Source organism: Meriones unguiculatus, chromosome 6 (genome assembly GCF_030254825.1).
Source record: "Meriones unguiculatus strain TT.TT164.6M chromosome 6, Bangor_MerUng_6.1, whole genome shotgun sequence".
Taxonomy (NCBI): domain Eukaryota; kingdom Metazoa; phylum Chordata; class Mammalia; order Rodentia; family Muridae; genus Meriones; species Meriones unguiculatus.
In genome coordinates, this window is record NC_083354.1 from 33,218,758 (window position 1) to 33,236,326 (window position 17,569).

Genomic DNA, 17,569 nt, shown 5'->3' on the forward strand with positions numbered 1-17,569 from the left:
GAAGGAGCTGAGAGATGGTGTCTAGCCTCAGCTGCTCCCACAGGAGCCCTGGCCGCCCAGAGCATCACAGAGTTGCCCCGTGTGGAGGCAAACACACGGAGGTGTGTCCTGGAGGTGGGGGTCTAACCTTAAGGGACTCCCCAGACCGTGCAGCTGTGCCCAGCGGCTGGCAGCCTGCAGCCTCGTGCAGAGCCCTGTGGGTGCCCCCGGCAGCATCCAGTGACCTCAGCAGAGCCTCAAACTAGACTGACTACTTCCTGACACGCCTGTGGCTCCCTAGGACTGGCTGTTTTCACTCCCACCAGCCACGGGGCCTCTCTGTTCTTTCTCACCTTCACCTCAAATAGAAGGAAGAACTGCCGCCCCTTTTTAATTTGAATTTCTTGATTACCTGTGAAATGGGGCCCTCACTTTCAGAAGCCACTTGGCGATCCTTTCCTTTCTTCTGGACTGCCTGCAGATACCCTTCCCTGCTTTTATTTTTAAAATAAGTCACTGTGAACATCCCTTTGGTATGCTTCCAAAATCCAATTTGAGGTTTCTTTTCTCACTTGTACCCAACAGCCCTGCGAAGTACCAGGGCTAGGTGTCCCTGTGGGCTGCACAGCCTCGGTTTATATCCTACAGGGCCTCCCCCTCTGTGCAGCTCAAATCCTCAGAGCAAAGAAAAAAAAAAAAAAAGCATGGCCATGCCGACTTCTGAGGCTGTTTCCCAGAGACTATGGGCAGGTCCTTGCTGGGGTCAGGACCCCAGTGCTATGGGTCTCCTCCCTTCCCTGCAGGCCTTCGAGGATAACTACCTGGAAGAAAAGCCCCGAGTGAAGTCTGTGCTGGAATACACTGACAGAGTGTTCACCTTCATCTTCGTGTTCGAGATGTTACTTAAGTGGGTAGCTTACGGCTTCAAAAAATATTTCACCAATGCCTGGTGCTGGCTGGACTTCCTCATTGTGAATGTGAGTGGTTCTGTGGGCACTGTGGGGGTGGGGGTGGGCATCCCACCCTGGACAGCTGGCTGCAGCTAGTACAGACGGAGCCCTGATGGCTGTCTGTCAGGGGCCGCTTTGAGCACTGAGTGGGAAGTCAGGATAACTTTGCATGTCAGTGAGTGGGAAGTTCCAGCAAGCTCACAATTCAGACAGTGGTGACCCCATTGCCACCCCTACCAGTGAGCCCACCTGTCCCCAGCTTCTGTTAGGTAAAACCACTACAGCTCTCTTCCTTTGTATCCAAAGCAAGATGACACAGGCATCCAGGCCTTTGTGTCCTTTCACTGATTGCCAAGGCTCTGGATCTCAGGACTCTGTGGTCTTCAGACAGAGCCTGCTAGCTTCATGGTCTCCAGCCCTGGCTGTGCCAAAGATACTGGTAGAGCTTTTTAAAAAAACACCCTGGCCAAGCAGAACACAGGGATATTCTGGCCTTTCTGATCTTGGGCGAGCTCCGGGCATCAGTGTTTTGTAAATGTGGTCAGTCATTTCCAAGGTGCAGCTGTGGAGGTGGACCTCTGAGCTGAGGGCACTGGCTCCTCCCTGGCAGCACCAAAAAGCAATGGAAAGTCCTGCTGGGGCTCATAGACAGGACTCCCCAGCCTGCCTGCTAACCCCTGTATTGGGGGTCAGCCACGCGTGCCACACATGTTCCATTATCACGCCCACGTCTCAACCACTCCACTGCTACGCCCCTTTGTCAGCCACCTGCTTTTTTGGCTTTTCAATATGGCAACCTGCGTTACTTTCTCACCGCTGTCTAGCTGAGGGTTCCTGGGAGCATGGTGAGCCATGGGTTGTTTGTCTCTGTCTCTGTCGGCCAGCTGCCACCTGCATCAGGGTTTTGCACATCAGAGATGTCGGGAAACATGTCTGTGTTTGGTATTTGCCTCCTGAATCTGGCTGAGGTCCAGTACAGAACATTCTGTCTAGCCTAAGTTGGCAATATCTCTGCAACAGGCCTGCGTGCAGCTCCCGTCTTTCCTAACGCCGCTGAGCCACAGGGTCTCTGCAACAGGCCTGCGTGCAGCTCCCATCTTTCCTAATGCCGCTGAGCCACAGGGTCTCTGTAACAGGCCTGCGTGCAGCTCCCGTCTTTCCTAATGCCGCTGAGCCACAGGGTCTCACTACGGAGACCTGACGGCTGAGTCACCGGCGACAGTTCTGTTCGTGTGAAATAATTATTCACAAATGAAAAGAAAATGTTTTCTTCTAGATCAACACCCTGCCTAGAGCTCTTGCTTATGTAGACTCCATTGTTTTCTCATCCTGACCACCTTAAGAAGTCTCTTCTTAAGCCAGGTGGTGGTGGCACACACCTTTAATCCAAGCACTCAGGAGGCAGAAGCAGGCAGATCTCTGTGGGTTCGAGACCAGCCTGGATCTACACAGTGAGTTCCAGGACAGACAGGGCTATGTAGAGACCCTTTCTCAGAAAACCAAGAAGGAAAGGAAGAGGAGGTCTCTTCTTCACTGTGACTGTCTATCCTTCCTTCCACTCGGCCTTCTTCCCATCTGTTTATTCCACCATTCATGCTTCTTCCTTGCTTTCCTCATTCATTCCTTTGTTCCTTCCTTCCAATAATACTCCATACATTTTTCACTTCTCCCATCTGCCCTTTTCTTCTAGCTAACCCTTCTTATTCATCTTTTTCTCTTCCTTTTATCCTTGCCTTCCTTCTGTCCATTCACCCATTAGTATTTAACCCTAATCTATCTTTTGATTCATCCTTCTAACCAAATAGCCAGTCCTTTAACCTTCTGTTCACCCTCTCATTCACCATCTATCCCAGCATCCATCATTTGTCCTTTAGCCATATGGTCTACCCTCATTCCATACTTTCTTTTCCAATGTAATGGTCAGTTTAAAATGCCTACTAGGATCACCTGGGAAAAGAGTCTCAATTGAGGGATTCTCTAGATCTAGTTGGCTGGTAGGCGTGCCTCTAAGGGATTGCCTTGATTGTTAGCTGGGATTGGAAGAGACACCCTGGATGTATGCTGCACCCTTTCATGGACTGGCCCCTGAGCTGCACAACAGTGAAGACAGATGAGCAGAAGCAGCAAGAAATCAAGCAGGGACCCCTTCATTGTTCTCTGCTCTCACTGGGGATATCATGTGACTTCCTGTTGAGATCTACTTTGACTTCCTCTCACTGATGGGTGTAGCTTGGAATCAGAAGCCAAACAAGCCCTTCTTCCCCCTAGTTGCTTTTTTTTGGGGGGTTGTTTCATCACAGCCACAGAAATGAAGAAGAACATGATCTATGAAGTTTGAACATGAAACAGCCTTCCCTGGAGGATGTGCACAAGATTGACATAAAACCGGCCTCAAACCTTGCTACCCCAAGACAGACAGATAGACAGCTGGGTGCCCTATGGTGTATGAAGCCTTGTGTTAGTACAAGAAGGGAGTCTGTCTCGTTTGTTGTGGTAGGTGTTGGCCCTGCAGACTAGGCCATCCATTCAGAGAATGGGGATTGATGCAGACACAAGGAACCACATGTCAACCCCTTACTTTCTAGAATCCTAGTGTGGGTACCAGAATAAGTAAACTACACCTCAGTTCAGCACCAACCAGGATCTAATGGGTCTGGGTCACAGCCCCATCAAGCTAACCTTGTTCCCAGAATGTCTCCCCCAACACCTTGAAAGTTCCTGGAAAGTTGACTGTTTTTCCATGACAAACTCTGTCCTTTTCCATCCTTGGGACACATCTAAAGAGAACTGACAGACCAATAGGGACTCACGTCTACTGAAGCAGATCTCAGACAACTGCTCAATTATGAGAACTAGCTGACTTCTGGTCCGACTCCCTTCTTCCCTCTTGACTCTGATTTTACAAAGGGCAGATGTGTTCCAATCCAGCAGGTCACAGAAAGCCAAGGGCCAAGAGGGACCAGACATATACATACAAGCAGGGTTCTTTCCAACCCAATTTTCTGAGCAAATACAATCAAGAATAATTTTAAATCCTTCAGAATAAGGATATTAGTTATTTTTCTGTTGCTTTGTCAAAATTTCATGACCCAAAACAACTTGGGAAAGAAAGGTTTTATTTTGGCTTATGGTTCCAGAGGGAGAGAGTCCATCATCACAGGGAAGAATGACAACAGGCAGGGAAAGCATGGCAGTATGGGCAGGAAGCTTGATGATCATGTTTCCACACTCACACAAGAATGGGGCGGGGGGGGAGAAACAGGAAGTAGGACAAAGCTATAAATGCTCAGAGCCAGCCCCCAGGTCCTAATGATGCATTTCCTCCAGCAAAGTTCCACCTCTTAAAGGGTCCATAATCTGATCAAACAGCCTCACCAGCTAAAAACCAAGCCATCTCTCCAGCCACATGTGAGCCTGTGGGGGACATTTCTCATTTAAACCACCACAGTGAGCTTTATCATAGGCCTAATGAAGTGACATCAGCTCCCCAAATCTCTGAAAGTCAGTCAAAATGTCAAGGTTCTTGGGGCTCAGCTAGTATCCTTGGAGGAGAAAAAGAAGTCTGACCTCATGTATCTGGGGATATGGATGGCTAAGAATGGGTTTTCTTGCCCAGAACCAGTAATGAATAGGTTTTGAGAAGATCACAGAAGATGAGCAGGAAGAATGTGCAATCTGCAGGAAGGGATGGAGTGTTGTGCCTTGAACTCACAGCAGTGCTGATTGCCTGCATACAATGGGGCCATCAACACCCTGTCATGACTGAGGAGAGGCTCTTCTACCCATCCCCAAGGATCTTTAGAGAACTGGTGATTGCTAGAGGAAAGAAAGATGTCTTCTTAGTAGCGTAGCCACTAGTTAGAGGCCCATGCTCCCATAAGCAACCCTGATGAAACTCACTGGGTCATCAAAAACTATGAAAGTAAAAAGAGACCTAACTAGGACATTAGCAGAGGATGAAAGAGACAACAGGGAACCACAGCAGGTGAATATGATCAACATATATTCTTGTGAAAATAAAATAAAATCTGTCGTTATGTTTAATTAATATGTACTAATAAATATCTTAATTCAATAGAAGAAAAGGACTTTCTAGAGCTCAGAGGAAGGTGGGAGCCAGGACTATGCTCGAGAGAGACAGAGCAGGCCCTGGGAGGCCGGGCATGGAGCTGCTGTTCCTTTCCACCAGCCAACATTCTAGAATCTAGGATGACGCTTCCCTTTCTGCCTGCCCCAGATCTCTCTGACAAGCCTCATAGCAAAGATCCTTAACTATTCCGACGTGGCATCCATCAAGGCCCTTCGGACCCTGCGCGCCCTCCGACCACTGCGGGCTCTGTCTCGATTTGAAGGCATGAGGGTAAGGCTCGTTTCATAACTTCTCTAATGGGCAGCATTTGGCAAATCACCCCCAGTTCCCCCGACCCCGTGCCTTCCACACCATGACCCAAAGTGACAGCTCCCACCTCCAGCTGTCAGCTCTGTGTCATCCCTTCCTGATCACACTTTTATGACACTGCATAGTCTAACTCTCTTGTCCCCCTCAAGTCTGAGTTTAAGAAACTCTTTCCTTGTCACCCAGAAATGCCACCACTCCCGGGCCTCAGACCTCACGCCCTCAGGGAAGTGCTCCTGGTTGTCCTCTGTCCCTTTGTCTTATCCCTAACAGAGCACCCACTGTTCCGTTTCCTGTGACAAGTGAGTCTTCTCTGACACTGAGTGTAAATGCAGAGAGAACCTCCACTCAGCGCCTCCCTGAAAGCGTTGTCGCTCTGGACATGGCCTTTACGGCTTTTTGCTCACACAGCCCTTTCCTTCTTTATGGCTGCCAGTCTCCTGCCTGACTTACCTCCATCAGTGGCTCAAAGCAGTCACCACGGCTTCATGAATACTGGTGGAGTTTTCAAATCAGCTTGCGGCCTGGAAAGATGGCTCGGCCAGTACAGTACTCGCCTTGCAAGCGTGAGGATCTAAGTTCAAGTCCCAGACCCCATGTAAAAAGCAGAATTGTAAAAGGCAGGCCTGAAGGTGCACGTGTATAATCGCAGCTGGGCAGAGAGGGCCAAGCGGGTCCCCGGGCTCACTGGCAGCCAACCTACCCTACTTGGTGTGTTCAAGGTCAATGCAAAGAGGAGGTGGGTGGGGTTTCTGAAGATGACCCGGAAGGCTGTCTTCCAGTCTCATGTGCAGGTATGTGTGTGAGAAAAGCAGCATTTGGGGATTTCAGGTTCTGTTCTGTTTCCCACCAGGTAGTGGTGGACGCGCTGGTGGGCGCCATCCCGTCCATCATGAACGTCCTCCTCGTCTGCCTCATCTTCTGGCTCATCTTCAGCATCATGGGCGTGAACCTCTTTGCAGGGAAATTTTCAAGGTGTATCGACACCAGCAGCAATCCATTTTCTGTTGTGAATTCGACAATCGTGAACAACAGGTCCGAGTGTCACAACCAAAACCACACTGGCCGCTTCTTCTGGGTTAACGTGAAAGTTGGCTTTGACAACGTTGCCATGGGCTACCTGGCGCTTCTGCAGGTGGTGAGTCAGCCCTGAGGCCCATCAGTTCTACCTTGAGGCCCGTCACTTCTGCCCTTTGGCTGCTTAGTAAATGGAGCGTCCACACTCCTCCAGAAGATGCCACAAAAGGTAGCACTGAGTGTAGGGTGAAGCCATCCTCTACCTGCATGGACTACAGCACCGGATGAGAAGCCTTACTAATGAGTGTGAGCTCATAGGGATAAAGTTAGCCAAGTCTGGCTGAGAATAATTAAGATGGACCATCCATGGGGCTATATTGAGGGTTATTATGTATACACACACATATACATGTATGTGTCCATGGGTTAGGGTTAGGATATATGTATACATGCATGTATAAATGTGTATATATGTGTATGTGTGTTTATTGAGATGGCTTACAATAGGATATACAAAACAGGTGCTTATACAGGGCTCTCCCTTTCACTTCTCGTTATCTCCTGAAGGACAATTATAACTAAGTTTGTTGCAATGGTGGGTACTATTGGTGATAACGGTCAAGCATGTTCACATGAGTCACTTGTGCTTCACTTGTCCACATCCGCATCTTCATCCAGCCCCGTGTTTATTGATGTGAGGTCACAGTTACCTACACATCTCTTACTGGATTGTTACTGTCACATTTATTAGCCTATTCGTTCCTGTATTCCACCCCGTGTCCATGCCTCAAGGGAGCAGGCAGTCTCTGTGTAACTGTGGCCTTCTGGGCACTGTGCGTGACCCCTGGAGATTACAGTCAGGACAGGATGCGGAAGCCAGAGCTTTATGAGGAAAATGGGCAAGTACATTATTCAAACCGCTCATCAAATACTCTAACAGCTTGGAGCCAGCAAAGTCTCTCTCGTGCCTGAGATATGCTGGCAAGCAGCCCGGCTTTTGAGAGCCCAGGGAGGCTAACCTGGGCTAAGAAGGCTGCTCTGTGGGTAAGGACACTTGCTAGGCGAGCATGAAGATCTGCGCTCACATGCTCACTAACCACGTGAAATTCTGGGCGTGACAACACTCCAGCCCAGTGCTGAGGATGTGAAATCAGACACATTGTTAGAGCTCACTGCCTGCTATCCTGGCTGGAGAACAAAGTGTAGGTCCATGTTCAGGGAGAGATCATAGGGGAACACGGCAGAGAGCAAGAGAGGAGGACACTAGACAACCTCCTGTCTCCTGCACACATACACACACACACACACACACACACACACACACCAATGCTAAAACTGGGATGCAGCCAGGGACTGGGCAGGGAGAAAACTGTGATGGGGATGTAACATATGAAAGGAGAATAAATAAAGATTAAGGACATGCACCACCACGCCCAGATGTGTATCTTACTCTCGTCACACACATGAACTGGGGAAATGATTGAGAAAATAGAAGCCCCAACCGAGTATAGAACAGCCTGTGTCCGTTGCCCTTGTAGCTAGACAGATCCCAGCGAGGCCATATTCTAGAAAGTTCCGTGTCTTCAACGCCACAGTGTTCAGGATTACTTGAAGTCATGTGAGCTCAGCCAAGTCACCCGAAGACTTTTCCTTTCTTCCCTCTCTGCCTGAGCTCTTTCCTCTGCTCTTAGCATCCTGCTCGCTCCCACTGAGCCACTACGGACTGAGACGAGTCCAGCCAAATGGACAGACACTGATTGCCCTCTACTTCTTGTTTCCAGGCAACCTTCAAAGGCTGGATGGACATTATGTATGCAGCTGTCGATTCTGGGGAGGTGAGTCTCAGCTCCTTGTGCTCATGGCTCTCCCATCTGTGCAGCCTGTCGCACTGACTATACCAGTGATGAAATTTAAATAGCCTTGGTACCTGAAGAGCCAGGCATGCACAGGTTACCCATGTCTGTGGCGACATCCGGCTGCTGTGCTCCTGTCCACACATGCTCCTTAGGCCTCTCAAGCACGTCTTTGGCTCACTATTGAACACCGATGGACAGCTGGATAGACGTGGTTTTATTAGTTACTTTTCTTCTTGCTATGACCAAACAGCTGAAAGAAGCAATGTAAAGAAGTTACTTTGGCTTACAGTTCAAGAGCATCCGGTCTCTCATGTCTTAGAAGGCATGACGGCAGGAGTGGGAGCCCGCTGGTCACATTGCTGTCCCAGTCAGGAAGCAGAATGGACAGGAAATAACTCACCTCTTCCTGCCAGCTTTTCCATGTTAAATGTTCCACAACCTTCCTGAATGGCGGCACCAACCGGGGGCCAAGTGTACAAACACTAACGTGTCCTATAAGGGAGACATTTTACATTCAGATCCTCACAGGAGCACTTCTGATGGGAAAGGGCCCCTTCCTGCCATGGTAGACACAGCTGGCATCCTGCCAGTGTCCCCTCAGCCCCTGGAGTCCTCGGGAATTCCCGCCCTCTGTTTGAAGCTTTTCTTCAGGTCATCAGTTCTTATTCTGGGGTCCCTCCCAGAGGACAGGGTTGGGGTGTTCCTGGGCAGCTCTCATAAGGCTTAGGAGTTCATGGACACAGCTTCCTGACTCTGTGGTGGTCCACGGTGGGGTGTGTTCTCCATGAGGTTGGCGCTCCAGTTGCCTACAGCAGCAACATAGTTAATATCGCCCTCTCTCAGCCTTTCTTATCTGCCATTTCTCCCCACCTCTGTCAATCCTGCTAGAGGTTGGCTTTTAGAGAAAACCTCAGACACATGCCCTCCTTGAGTCCCCTGCCTTGTCTTGACCACAGGTTAACAGCCAGCCAGTGTGGGAGCAGAACCTGTACATGTACCTCTACTTCGTCATCTTCATCATCTTTGGTGGCTTCTTCACGCTGAATCTCTTTGTTGGGGTCATAATTGACAACTTCAATCAACAGAAAAAAAAGATAAGTGGAGCTCAAGTGTCTCAGCCATAGTAATGAATCCTGTACTTCCTATCCCTCGGACAGCTGTGGCCTCATGGCTACAAGCCAATGATACTTAGAGCTCTTCCTGTCTGCAGTACCAAGCTGATATTTGTCCCTTGGGTTGGTCCTCGCCACTGCCTGGTGTCTGGTGCTGCTACGGCGAGGTAGCTATATTTACAGTGTTCGCAATGCTAACCTCTCCAAGGTTTCCCATCCTCCACTAAAGAGACCTCGCTCTGCTCAGCTGGAGCCAGGTGTCACAGATGAGTCCTAAAGAAGTACCAAGGGGGAGCAAAAGGGCCCAGCTTCTGCCACTCTAGAACTTTAAGCCCCCAGGGAACCAAGTCAGAACATCTCAGGAAAGGCCAAGGCCTCCGGCACTGGCAGAATCCCAACCTCTTGGGAGGCAAGAAAAGGTTTTTGCCTCCACGCTTCCCCCAGCTTCGTAGGAACCTAATCTCAAATATTTAGTTATAAACTGTGAGTGTTAAAGGTGTAGAGGCTTTCTTATTGTGCCGGCATCTTCGCCCAGAGTCCTGTTCCCAAGCCCTCTCCATTCTCGGTACTGTAGACAGGAAACGAGCTTTGTTTCAGAAACATGGGCAGTAGATCATACCCTGCTCCCTCGGCGTCTTCAGCAGGCCTAGAGCTGTGGTAGAGCACGTGGCTGCAGAAACCCAGGCAGGGAGTCTGCCCTGGGCTCGTTTCCTCTCAGGCCAGACACTCCCTGGCCCTTCCTGCAGAGGCAGCGAAAGGGCTGACGTGGTCCTTCCTATACAGAACACTCGGGTTTTGGCTTCTGGGGGGGGTGTTATCTTAATAACATCAGTGCGCCCCTCTCCTCTACCTAGGGGGCCAGGACATCTTCATGACAGAGGAGCAGAAGAAGTACTACAACGCCATGAAGAAGCTGGGCTCCAAGAAACCGCAGAAGCCCATCCCACGGCCCCTGGTGAGCCCGTGTGTCTCTCTCTCAGGACAGGTTTGTGAATTAATTCAGCCTAAGCCTGGGCTGAGTGGGAGCCGGGCCAGCACTGTATGGGGAAGATGTGGGGCAAGTTTAGAGGCGGAAGTGATGAGGCCCCAAAAGCGAGTTTAAATGAAGTGAAACCGCTCCAATGGGCACTTCAATAAGCCTGTCTGGTGAGCGCTGCCTCTCCTGCAGCCTTAGGGTCAATCATGGCTTTGGACACAGAGCACAAAACAGTAAGGCTGGCTAGGATTTCCACATGATGGCGTGGTCCTCGCACAGGTGACTCTGGTGAGTCCAGGCTGTCAGAACCTTTACAGGAAGAAGCGCTATCACCTTTGACACACTTTATGGGCCAATAATGAGAATCAATTTGTCACTGTCCTAGAATCTGCTCAGAAGTATTAGACCAGGGATGAATGGCAGGAGCTTCCAGACCCTATAAGGCAGGAAGTGCCTTCCACATCCCATAAGATGAAGATGGCTGGGTTTGGATAAGTCTGAGCAACAGTGTGCAAGGCCTTCTGAGGACACACACACAGTGCTGGGGAGATAGCTATTGCTAAAGTACTTACCCTGTTAGCACAAGGGCCTAAGTTCAATCCCTGTATCCACCCACCCCTTGCTCTGGTGAAGTCTACACTCTAAATCTCGTCTTACCCATAGAAAAGCTAACGGCTCTATAGGACTGGGTGGGTTTATTCCGTAATGCTCTCTCCTGCAGAGATCACTAAGAGCAGGTTTCACACACTCCACGTTATAAGAAAATAGTAGACTCCAGGCTGTAACATTATCGTGCACTCTCCATCATCTGCGAGCACAGAGGGCCAGCAAGATGTGAGCCCTCACAGGCTGAGCCTGCAACAGCCAGGAGCCGGGATTCCTAACCCCGACCTGGTGCTCGCTTGGTTTAACCAGAAGTCACATAACCATCACTGGGCCTCTGTTTTTTCCTCTATTTTCAGCGATGACCTGGAAGGGCTTAGTGGCTCAGTAATGGCCCACCCGAGCCAAGACAAAAGCCAGCAGTCGTACACAGAGCAGGGCCCTCTCTGGCCTGACTCTGCTCTGACCCAGCAGGGCAGCAGCCCGCCCCATGGCAGGGCTCAACCTTGAAACAGCACTTCCCGCCACCCACCTGGAGGCTTCTGGAAGCACCCTGGTAGACTATGGCAGGTTCTTCTCCATGACCCTAAACACTGCCTCCATCCCGTGAGTGTCCCTGTGCAGTGTTAGTGAACCAGAGCTAGCCGGATGGCTATCAAATGCTGAGGTGGGCTGAACTTGTGGCTGCTCATCCTGTCTTCATTTCCCTCAATGCCTTGAGGACCTGCTGCATGGCAAGCACTAGGCAGATGCTAGGATTCAAACTGTAAGCCAGCTGGACACAGTTCCTGCTCTCGGAGAGGTTGCACTGGTGATAGAGCAAATGATCAGCAAGAACCACACACATGCCAACTCCCAGGCTGGAGAGAGTGCAGCAGGGGAAGAATGGGGTGAGAAGCTGAGGATGCCCAAGACGCCCTGAGAGCTCTCATAGCTAGGAGCCGGAGGCAGGAGACTGGAATGCACTGGCCTGACTCCTCCCTTTCTCTCTCAGAATAAGTACCAGGGCTTTGTGTTCGACATCGTGACCAGGCAAGCATTTGACATCGTCATCATGGTCCTCATTTGCCTCAACATGGTCACCATGATGGTGGAGACCGATGATCAGAGCGAGGAGAAGACGAAGATCCTGAGCAGGATCAACCAGTTCTTCGTGGCTGTCTTCACGGGCGAGTGTGTCATGAAGATGTTTGCCCTGCGCCAGTACTACTTCACCAACGGCTGGAACGTATTCGACTTCATAGTGGTGATCCTTTCCATCGGGAGTAAGTGGCAACCGTGTGTGTGCGTGCGCGTGTGTGGGTGTGTGCATGTGTGTGTGTGTGTGTGTGTGCGCGCGCACGTGTGTGTGCGTGTGCGTGTGTGTGCGTGCGCGTGTGTGGGTGTGTGCATGTGTGTGTGTGTGTGTGTGCGCGCGCGCGCGCACGTGTGTGTGTGTGTGTGTGTGTGTGCGTGTGTGTGTGTGTGTGTGTGTGTGTGTGTGTGTGTGCAGGTGCATGTGTGCCATGATATCCGTGTGGAGGCCAGAGGACTCCTCTGGTGTCAGCTCTCAGCTTCCACATTGTTTGAGCCAAAGTCTCTCATTGTTCTCTGCTCTTCACGCCAGGAAAGCTGGCCCGAGAGCTTCGGGGAGTCTCCCGTCTTACCATAGGGCACTGGAATCACAGACACAGGCTCCCATGCTACGAAGCATGAGGGCCTTTCCCGAGGAGCTAGGTCCCCAGCCTCAGCTCACTTTTTCAAACACTCGTGCAGCCTTCCAAAGGCAGCAGACTTTAAAATGCCCTGGGTGATCTCAGGGAAAGAAGACGCTATCACGTTATCACAGGTGACAGGAAAGGAGCCCGTGCATGAGGTCCATGCTGTAAAGGCACTGGGTGTTGATGGCACCTCTGTTCTTTGGGCGCAGTGTTGTCTACCGTTGGAGAAACGGAGCCGCTTACCTAGTTCTGAGCACTGGCCGGGTGCCTCGGGCTTCAGCAGCCCTGTGAAGACTTGACACTGACCTCATCTTACACATCTAAATCAGAGCCTCAGAGATTAGGAAAGTTCTGCAGGTGACAGAGTGTGTAAGAGGCAGATCTGAGCTCAGATCGGCCTGTGTTCTTCCTGTGAAGTAGCACACACACACACACACACACACACACACACACACACCAATAACCAAGTGACTCAACTGCTGTGACCAGATCATCCCTGGTTTAAGAAAGGATGCCGCCAGCCTGGCGGGAAGGGCAGCAGTGTGAGGGCCATGGCTGTATTGTCTCCCCGTCAGGAAGCCGAGAGCGATGGGCGCTGGTGCTCAGCTCACTTCTCCTTTTCCCTCAGCCCAGGACTCAGCCCAGGGAGGGGATCGGCCACACTTGGGGCTGAGCTAAGAGACAGACTTTTCAGAACATCCCGAGATGTGTCTCCTAGGTTACCCTAAATGCAGGCAAGCCAACCACGAACATGACCTGCCACATTCCCCCTGGACTCACGCGCTATCTGACGCTTAACTCTTAAAAGGACAAACCCTGACTCAGCGGCATCATACTGAATCATGAATACATCTCGGTCCGTTAGACCCTGGCCCACCTACCCTTTGAGTCAGAGCAGAGCTGTGGGCTTAATTTCCATGGATTTGCTCTCAAGAGCTGTTGGCATCTGGATACAGCAGACAGTGACTCATCAATTCCTTCACTGGTGTTAAAGCAGAATCTTGTTGTGTTTATCGGCTTGAGGTTTTAATCAGGCTCTGTGTTGTCTTGGTATTGCCGTTGGATTGTTGTTGGGATTTTCAAAACTTCTGAGTTTAAGATTGCCATATAAAAAAAAAATCTACTACATGTATGTAATATACACAACCGGCCAGGCTTGGAAGTTTGTGAAAGCGTTCCACACTCAACACCACGAGTGTGCTCATTGCCACTGAAAGCCTTCTCCCTGCTGATTAGTCATTTTCTTAGTTAGTGCTGAGCTCTCCCTTTCACTTGCTGTGGTGTCGTGTGCCTACAGTACGTGAGACGGGAAAAATACTGTGAATTTGAGTTAGCCTGGCCTAAAATGAGTTCAAGGCCAGCCTTGGCTATAGTGTGAGGCCTCCTTAAAAATAAAAATCAGACAACAAACAAAAGATGACTACCCTCTTGGGCTTATTTGACTTGGCATAACAGAGGTTTTGTTGTTGACTGGCCAATGGGTTTGGGGCTTTGTTTATTTTGTTTTATCTTTCAAAACAAGAGATTCGAAGGACATTTTGCTGTGCGCTTGCTTGACTGTCGACTTTATATAGAGACCATGTATGCTGTGAGGCTGTGAGGACGGCTTCTAAGTACCAATTCCTGGTTCTGCAGCCCCATCCCTGGACAGGAATCGCTTCTAGGCGCGGATGGGAAACCACCTGAAGAGCCCGCATGTCCAGCATTCTCCTTTTCCTCCCATTCTTCTTTCCCACCAGAAAGATGTTTATTGTTGCAGTGGGCATTCTCTTTCCTACGAAAGCTGCACAGCACATGCCTGAAAGGAGTTGATGCTTCCAGGGAGGGAAGAAGGTTCCCGTTAGGGTAGACTTTAAGGGAAGAGCTTCCCAAAGACTCTGTAAGCCATTCACACACATAGCCCAGATTAGAGGTCATTTAGGGGCACGTGCACTCTTCATGTTTCCACCCTTTCCAACTAATCATGGCTAGGATTAGGGAACATCACTGACCCTGAAAACGCCTATCTCTGGGCCCTAACATAGAGTTCAAGTACAGCTGGACATGAAAGAGATCAATTAAAACCATTGTGCAGACAGCTGGCCATTCAGAACCTTTCTTGTTTATCTGTCAGCGATTTGCCCAACTCCCAGCCTCCATTATAATTAATGTGAGTTCCATACAATTATCTGCGGGGCCATGTGCCAGGAACTGGGTCAGTCCTCACAGTAGGAGACGGAGAGATGAGTCACAGGGGATCCTAGCCTAACTGCAGCACAGAGCCGGGGTGCAGAAGTGGGCACGGGGGCTGTGCCATGTTGGAAGCAGAGCATTGTGGCATGCGGGGCAGACTACCGTCACTTCCTGGTGAACTTGGCTGTGGAAGAGAGGGGGGGTGTTTATTATGATTATTAACATGTATTTTTGAACAAATTAAATATTTGTGATATTCCTACCCATGCTTGCATGTTGTGTTGAAGAAGACAAGGTTTTAAGCAAACCATAGAGGCTAACTAGTAGAGAGAAAGATAAGAACACATAAAGGTCAAAAACCAATCTGAAGGAGGGATGGGTACTGCAATGGACAGTTACCGAATGGTACCTTGTAGCCTAACCTCCTTCAATATGGAAGCCTATACTGACGAACCATGAGGAAATATGATCATAGCCAATTCATCAGAGCTCCTGGTTTGAGATGCTAATTAGATAATTTTCTGCCCTGTTTCACAGGTCTGGTGTTTTCTGCTATCCTTAAGTCACTTGAAAATTACTTCTCCCCAACGCTCTTCCGGGTCATCCGTCTGGCCAGGATCGGCCGCATCCTCAGGCTGATCCGAGCAGCCAAGGGGATTCGCACACTGCTATTCGCACTCATGATGTCCCTGCCTGCCCTCTTCAACATTGGCCTCCTGCTCTTCCTCGTCATGTTCATCTACTCCATTTTCGGCATGTCCAGCTTTGCTAACGTTGTAGATGAGGCTGGCATCGATGACATGTTCAACTTCAAGACCTTCGGCAACAGCATGCTCTGCCTTTTCCAGATCACCACATCAGCCGGCTGGGACGGCCTCCTCAGCCCCATCCTCAACACGGGTCCCCCCTACTGCGACCCCAACCTTCTCAACAGCAATGGCTCCCGGGGGAACTGCGGGAGCCCAGCGGTGGGCATCCTCTTTTTCACCACCTACATCATCATCTCCTTCCTCATCGTGGTCAACATGTACATCGCGGTGATTCTGGAGAACTTCAATGTGGCCACCGAAGAGAGCACAGAACCCCTGAGCGAGGATGACTTTGACATGTTCTATGAGACTTGGGAGAAGTTCGACCCGGAGGCCACCCAGTTTATTGCCTTTTCTGTCCTCTCAGACTTCGCAGACACGCTCTCTGGCCCTCTCAGGATCCCCAAACCCAACCAGAATATATTAATCCAGATGGACCTGCCGCTGGTCCCTGGAGATAAGATCCACTGTTTGGACATCCTTTTTGCCTTCACAAAGAATGTCTTGGGAGAATCTGGGGAGTTGGATTCTCTGAAGATTAATATGGAAGAAAAGTTTATGGCGACTAACGTTTCCAAAGAGTCCTACGAACCGATAGCAACCACCCTCCGGTGGAAGCAGGAAGACATCTCGGCCACAGTCATCCAAAAGGCCTATCGGAACTATGTGTTGCAACGCTCCTTGACGCTCTCCACCCGCCTGGATGTGCCCAGGGCTGAGGAGGATGACGCGCCGGCCCCTGGGGAAGGCTATGTTACCTTCATGGCAAATGACAGCGGCAGACTCCCAGACAAATCAGAAACTGCTTCTGCCATATCATTCCCACCATCCTATGACAGCGTCACCAGGGGCCTGAGTGACAGGGTCAACGGTAGCACATCTAGTTCACTGCAAAATGAAGAGGTCGTCACCAGTAAGGACGGGAACGGCCCTGGGCCTCGGTGAAGGCACTCCACCGCTCAGAGCGGGATCCAGTGTCTCCCTCTGCTGTGATGACTCCTTCCCTCTGGAGGTGTCTCTCAGCTACACCTCACCAATGCATGCCCCTGGTCACACTGTGGTCACGGTGTCAGGGCTGAGTGGGGACATCCTTGAGAAAGCCTCCCCCAATAAGAATCAAGGGCCAAGGTCACACCTCCACTTTGATGTCTCTTCCCAGAAAATGCCATTGCTCTGTTTGTCTTGTTTGTGACTAGAGATGTGATTTGCCGTGGCCAACTTCTCAGAAGCAGAACTTGCAGAGACGCACGGCAAGGACTCTTCCGATGTCTCAGGTAGTCTTCCAGAAGCCACACGGGGGCGGCACCACTACCTACGGTTTGCATGACTGCATGTTCACAGATGCTGGGCCACACCTGTGAGATAACCATTAAAAGTCATATTTTTAAAGGTATGGCAAGAGTAACATTCTTTTGTGTGTTTGTGTGTGCATACATATGTGTGTTTGTGTGTATGCATGTGTGTGTGCATTTGGAGACCAGAGGTCAATCTCCGATGTCATTCCTCAGGCACTGTTGTGGAGTCTCTCACTGACCTGGAGCTTTCCGAATGATTTAGGCTGGCTGGGCGGTGACTCCAGGGATCTACCTCCTCTGCCCCACCCCCAGCTCTGGGGTGTTACAGGGACACTCTCCAAATGTCTGGCGTTTTTACACAGGTTAAAGGGGCCGACTCAGTCCTCATGCTTGTTTACAACCTGAGATATCCCTACACCCCATCACTAAAGCATCGGTTCATGGTTTTTCCCCTCTTGGGAGAATGATACTAACATGTACCATGAACTTCTTCTCCCTCACTCTCGGGGCACCTGGAGCTTTTGTGGTCAGAACTTGCAGATTGCTAGGACAAGAGGAAGCCCTGTCCTAGGAGGTGGAGAGACTGGTTCTAATCTTTAAAAGTTTTGTTTTTTTTTTTAATATACATGTATACAGGGGATCTGTACTCATGTGTATGTGAGTACAGATGGAGAAGCCAGACAGGGCATCAGCTCCCCTGGAGC

At 50.2% G+C, this 17,569-nt stretch overlaps 1 protein-coding gene across 3 annotated transcripts in view; it reads left to right on the plus strand.

Annotated features, from left to right (window-relative positions):
• Positions 1–16,915, plus strand: part of Scn10a (sodium voltage-gated channel alpha subunit 10) — a 90,065-nt gene extending 73,150 nt beyond the window's left edge. For 2 of the 3 annotated variants that reach the window (XM_060385062.1, XM_060385063.1), the window contains exons 20-27: positions 783–956; positions 5,167–5,289; positions 6,179–6,463; positions 8,124–8,177; positions 9,155–9,292; positions 10,161–10,265; positions 11,884–12,154; positions 15,299–16,915. In XM_060385062.1, coding sequence (XP_060241045.1) covers positions 783–956; positions 5,167–5,289; positions 6,179–6,463; positions 8,124–8,177; positions 9,155–9,292; positions 10,161–10,265; positions 11,884–12,154; positions 15,299–16,515 — 2,367 coding nt within the window. In that variant the 3' untranslated portion in view covers positions 16,516–16,915. Of the gene's footprint in view, positions 1–782; positions 957–5,166; positions 5,290–6,178; positions 6,464–8,123; positions 8,178–9,154; positions 9,297–10,160; positions 10,266–11,883; positions 12,155–15,298 lie in introns of all 3 variants that reach the window. The other variant, XM_060385061.1, reaches the window with a different exon arrangement.
• Positions 16,916–17,569: the final 654 nt, after the last annotated feature.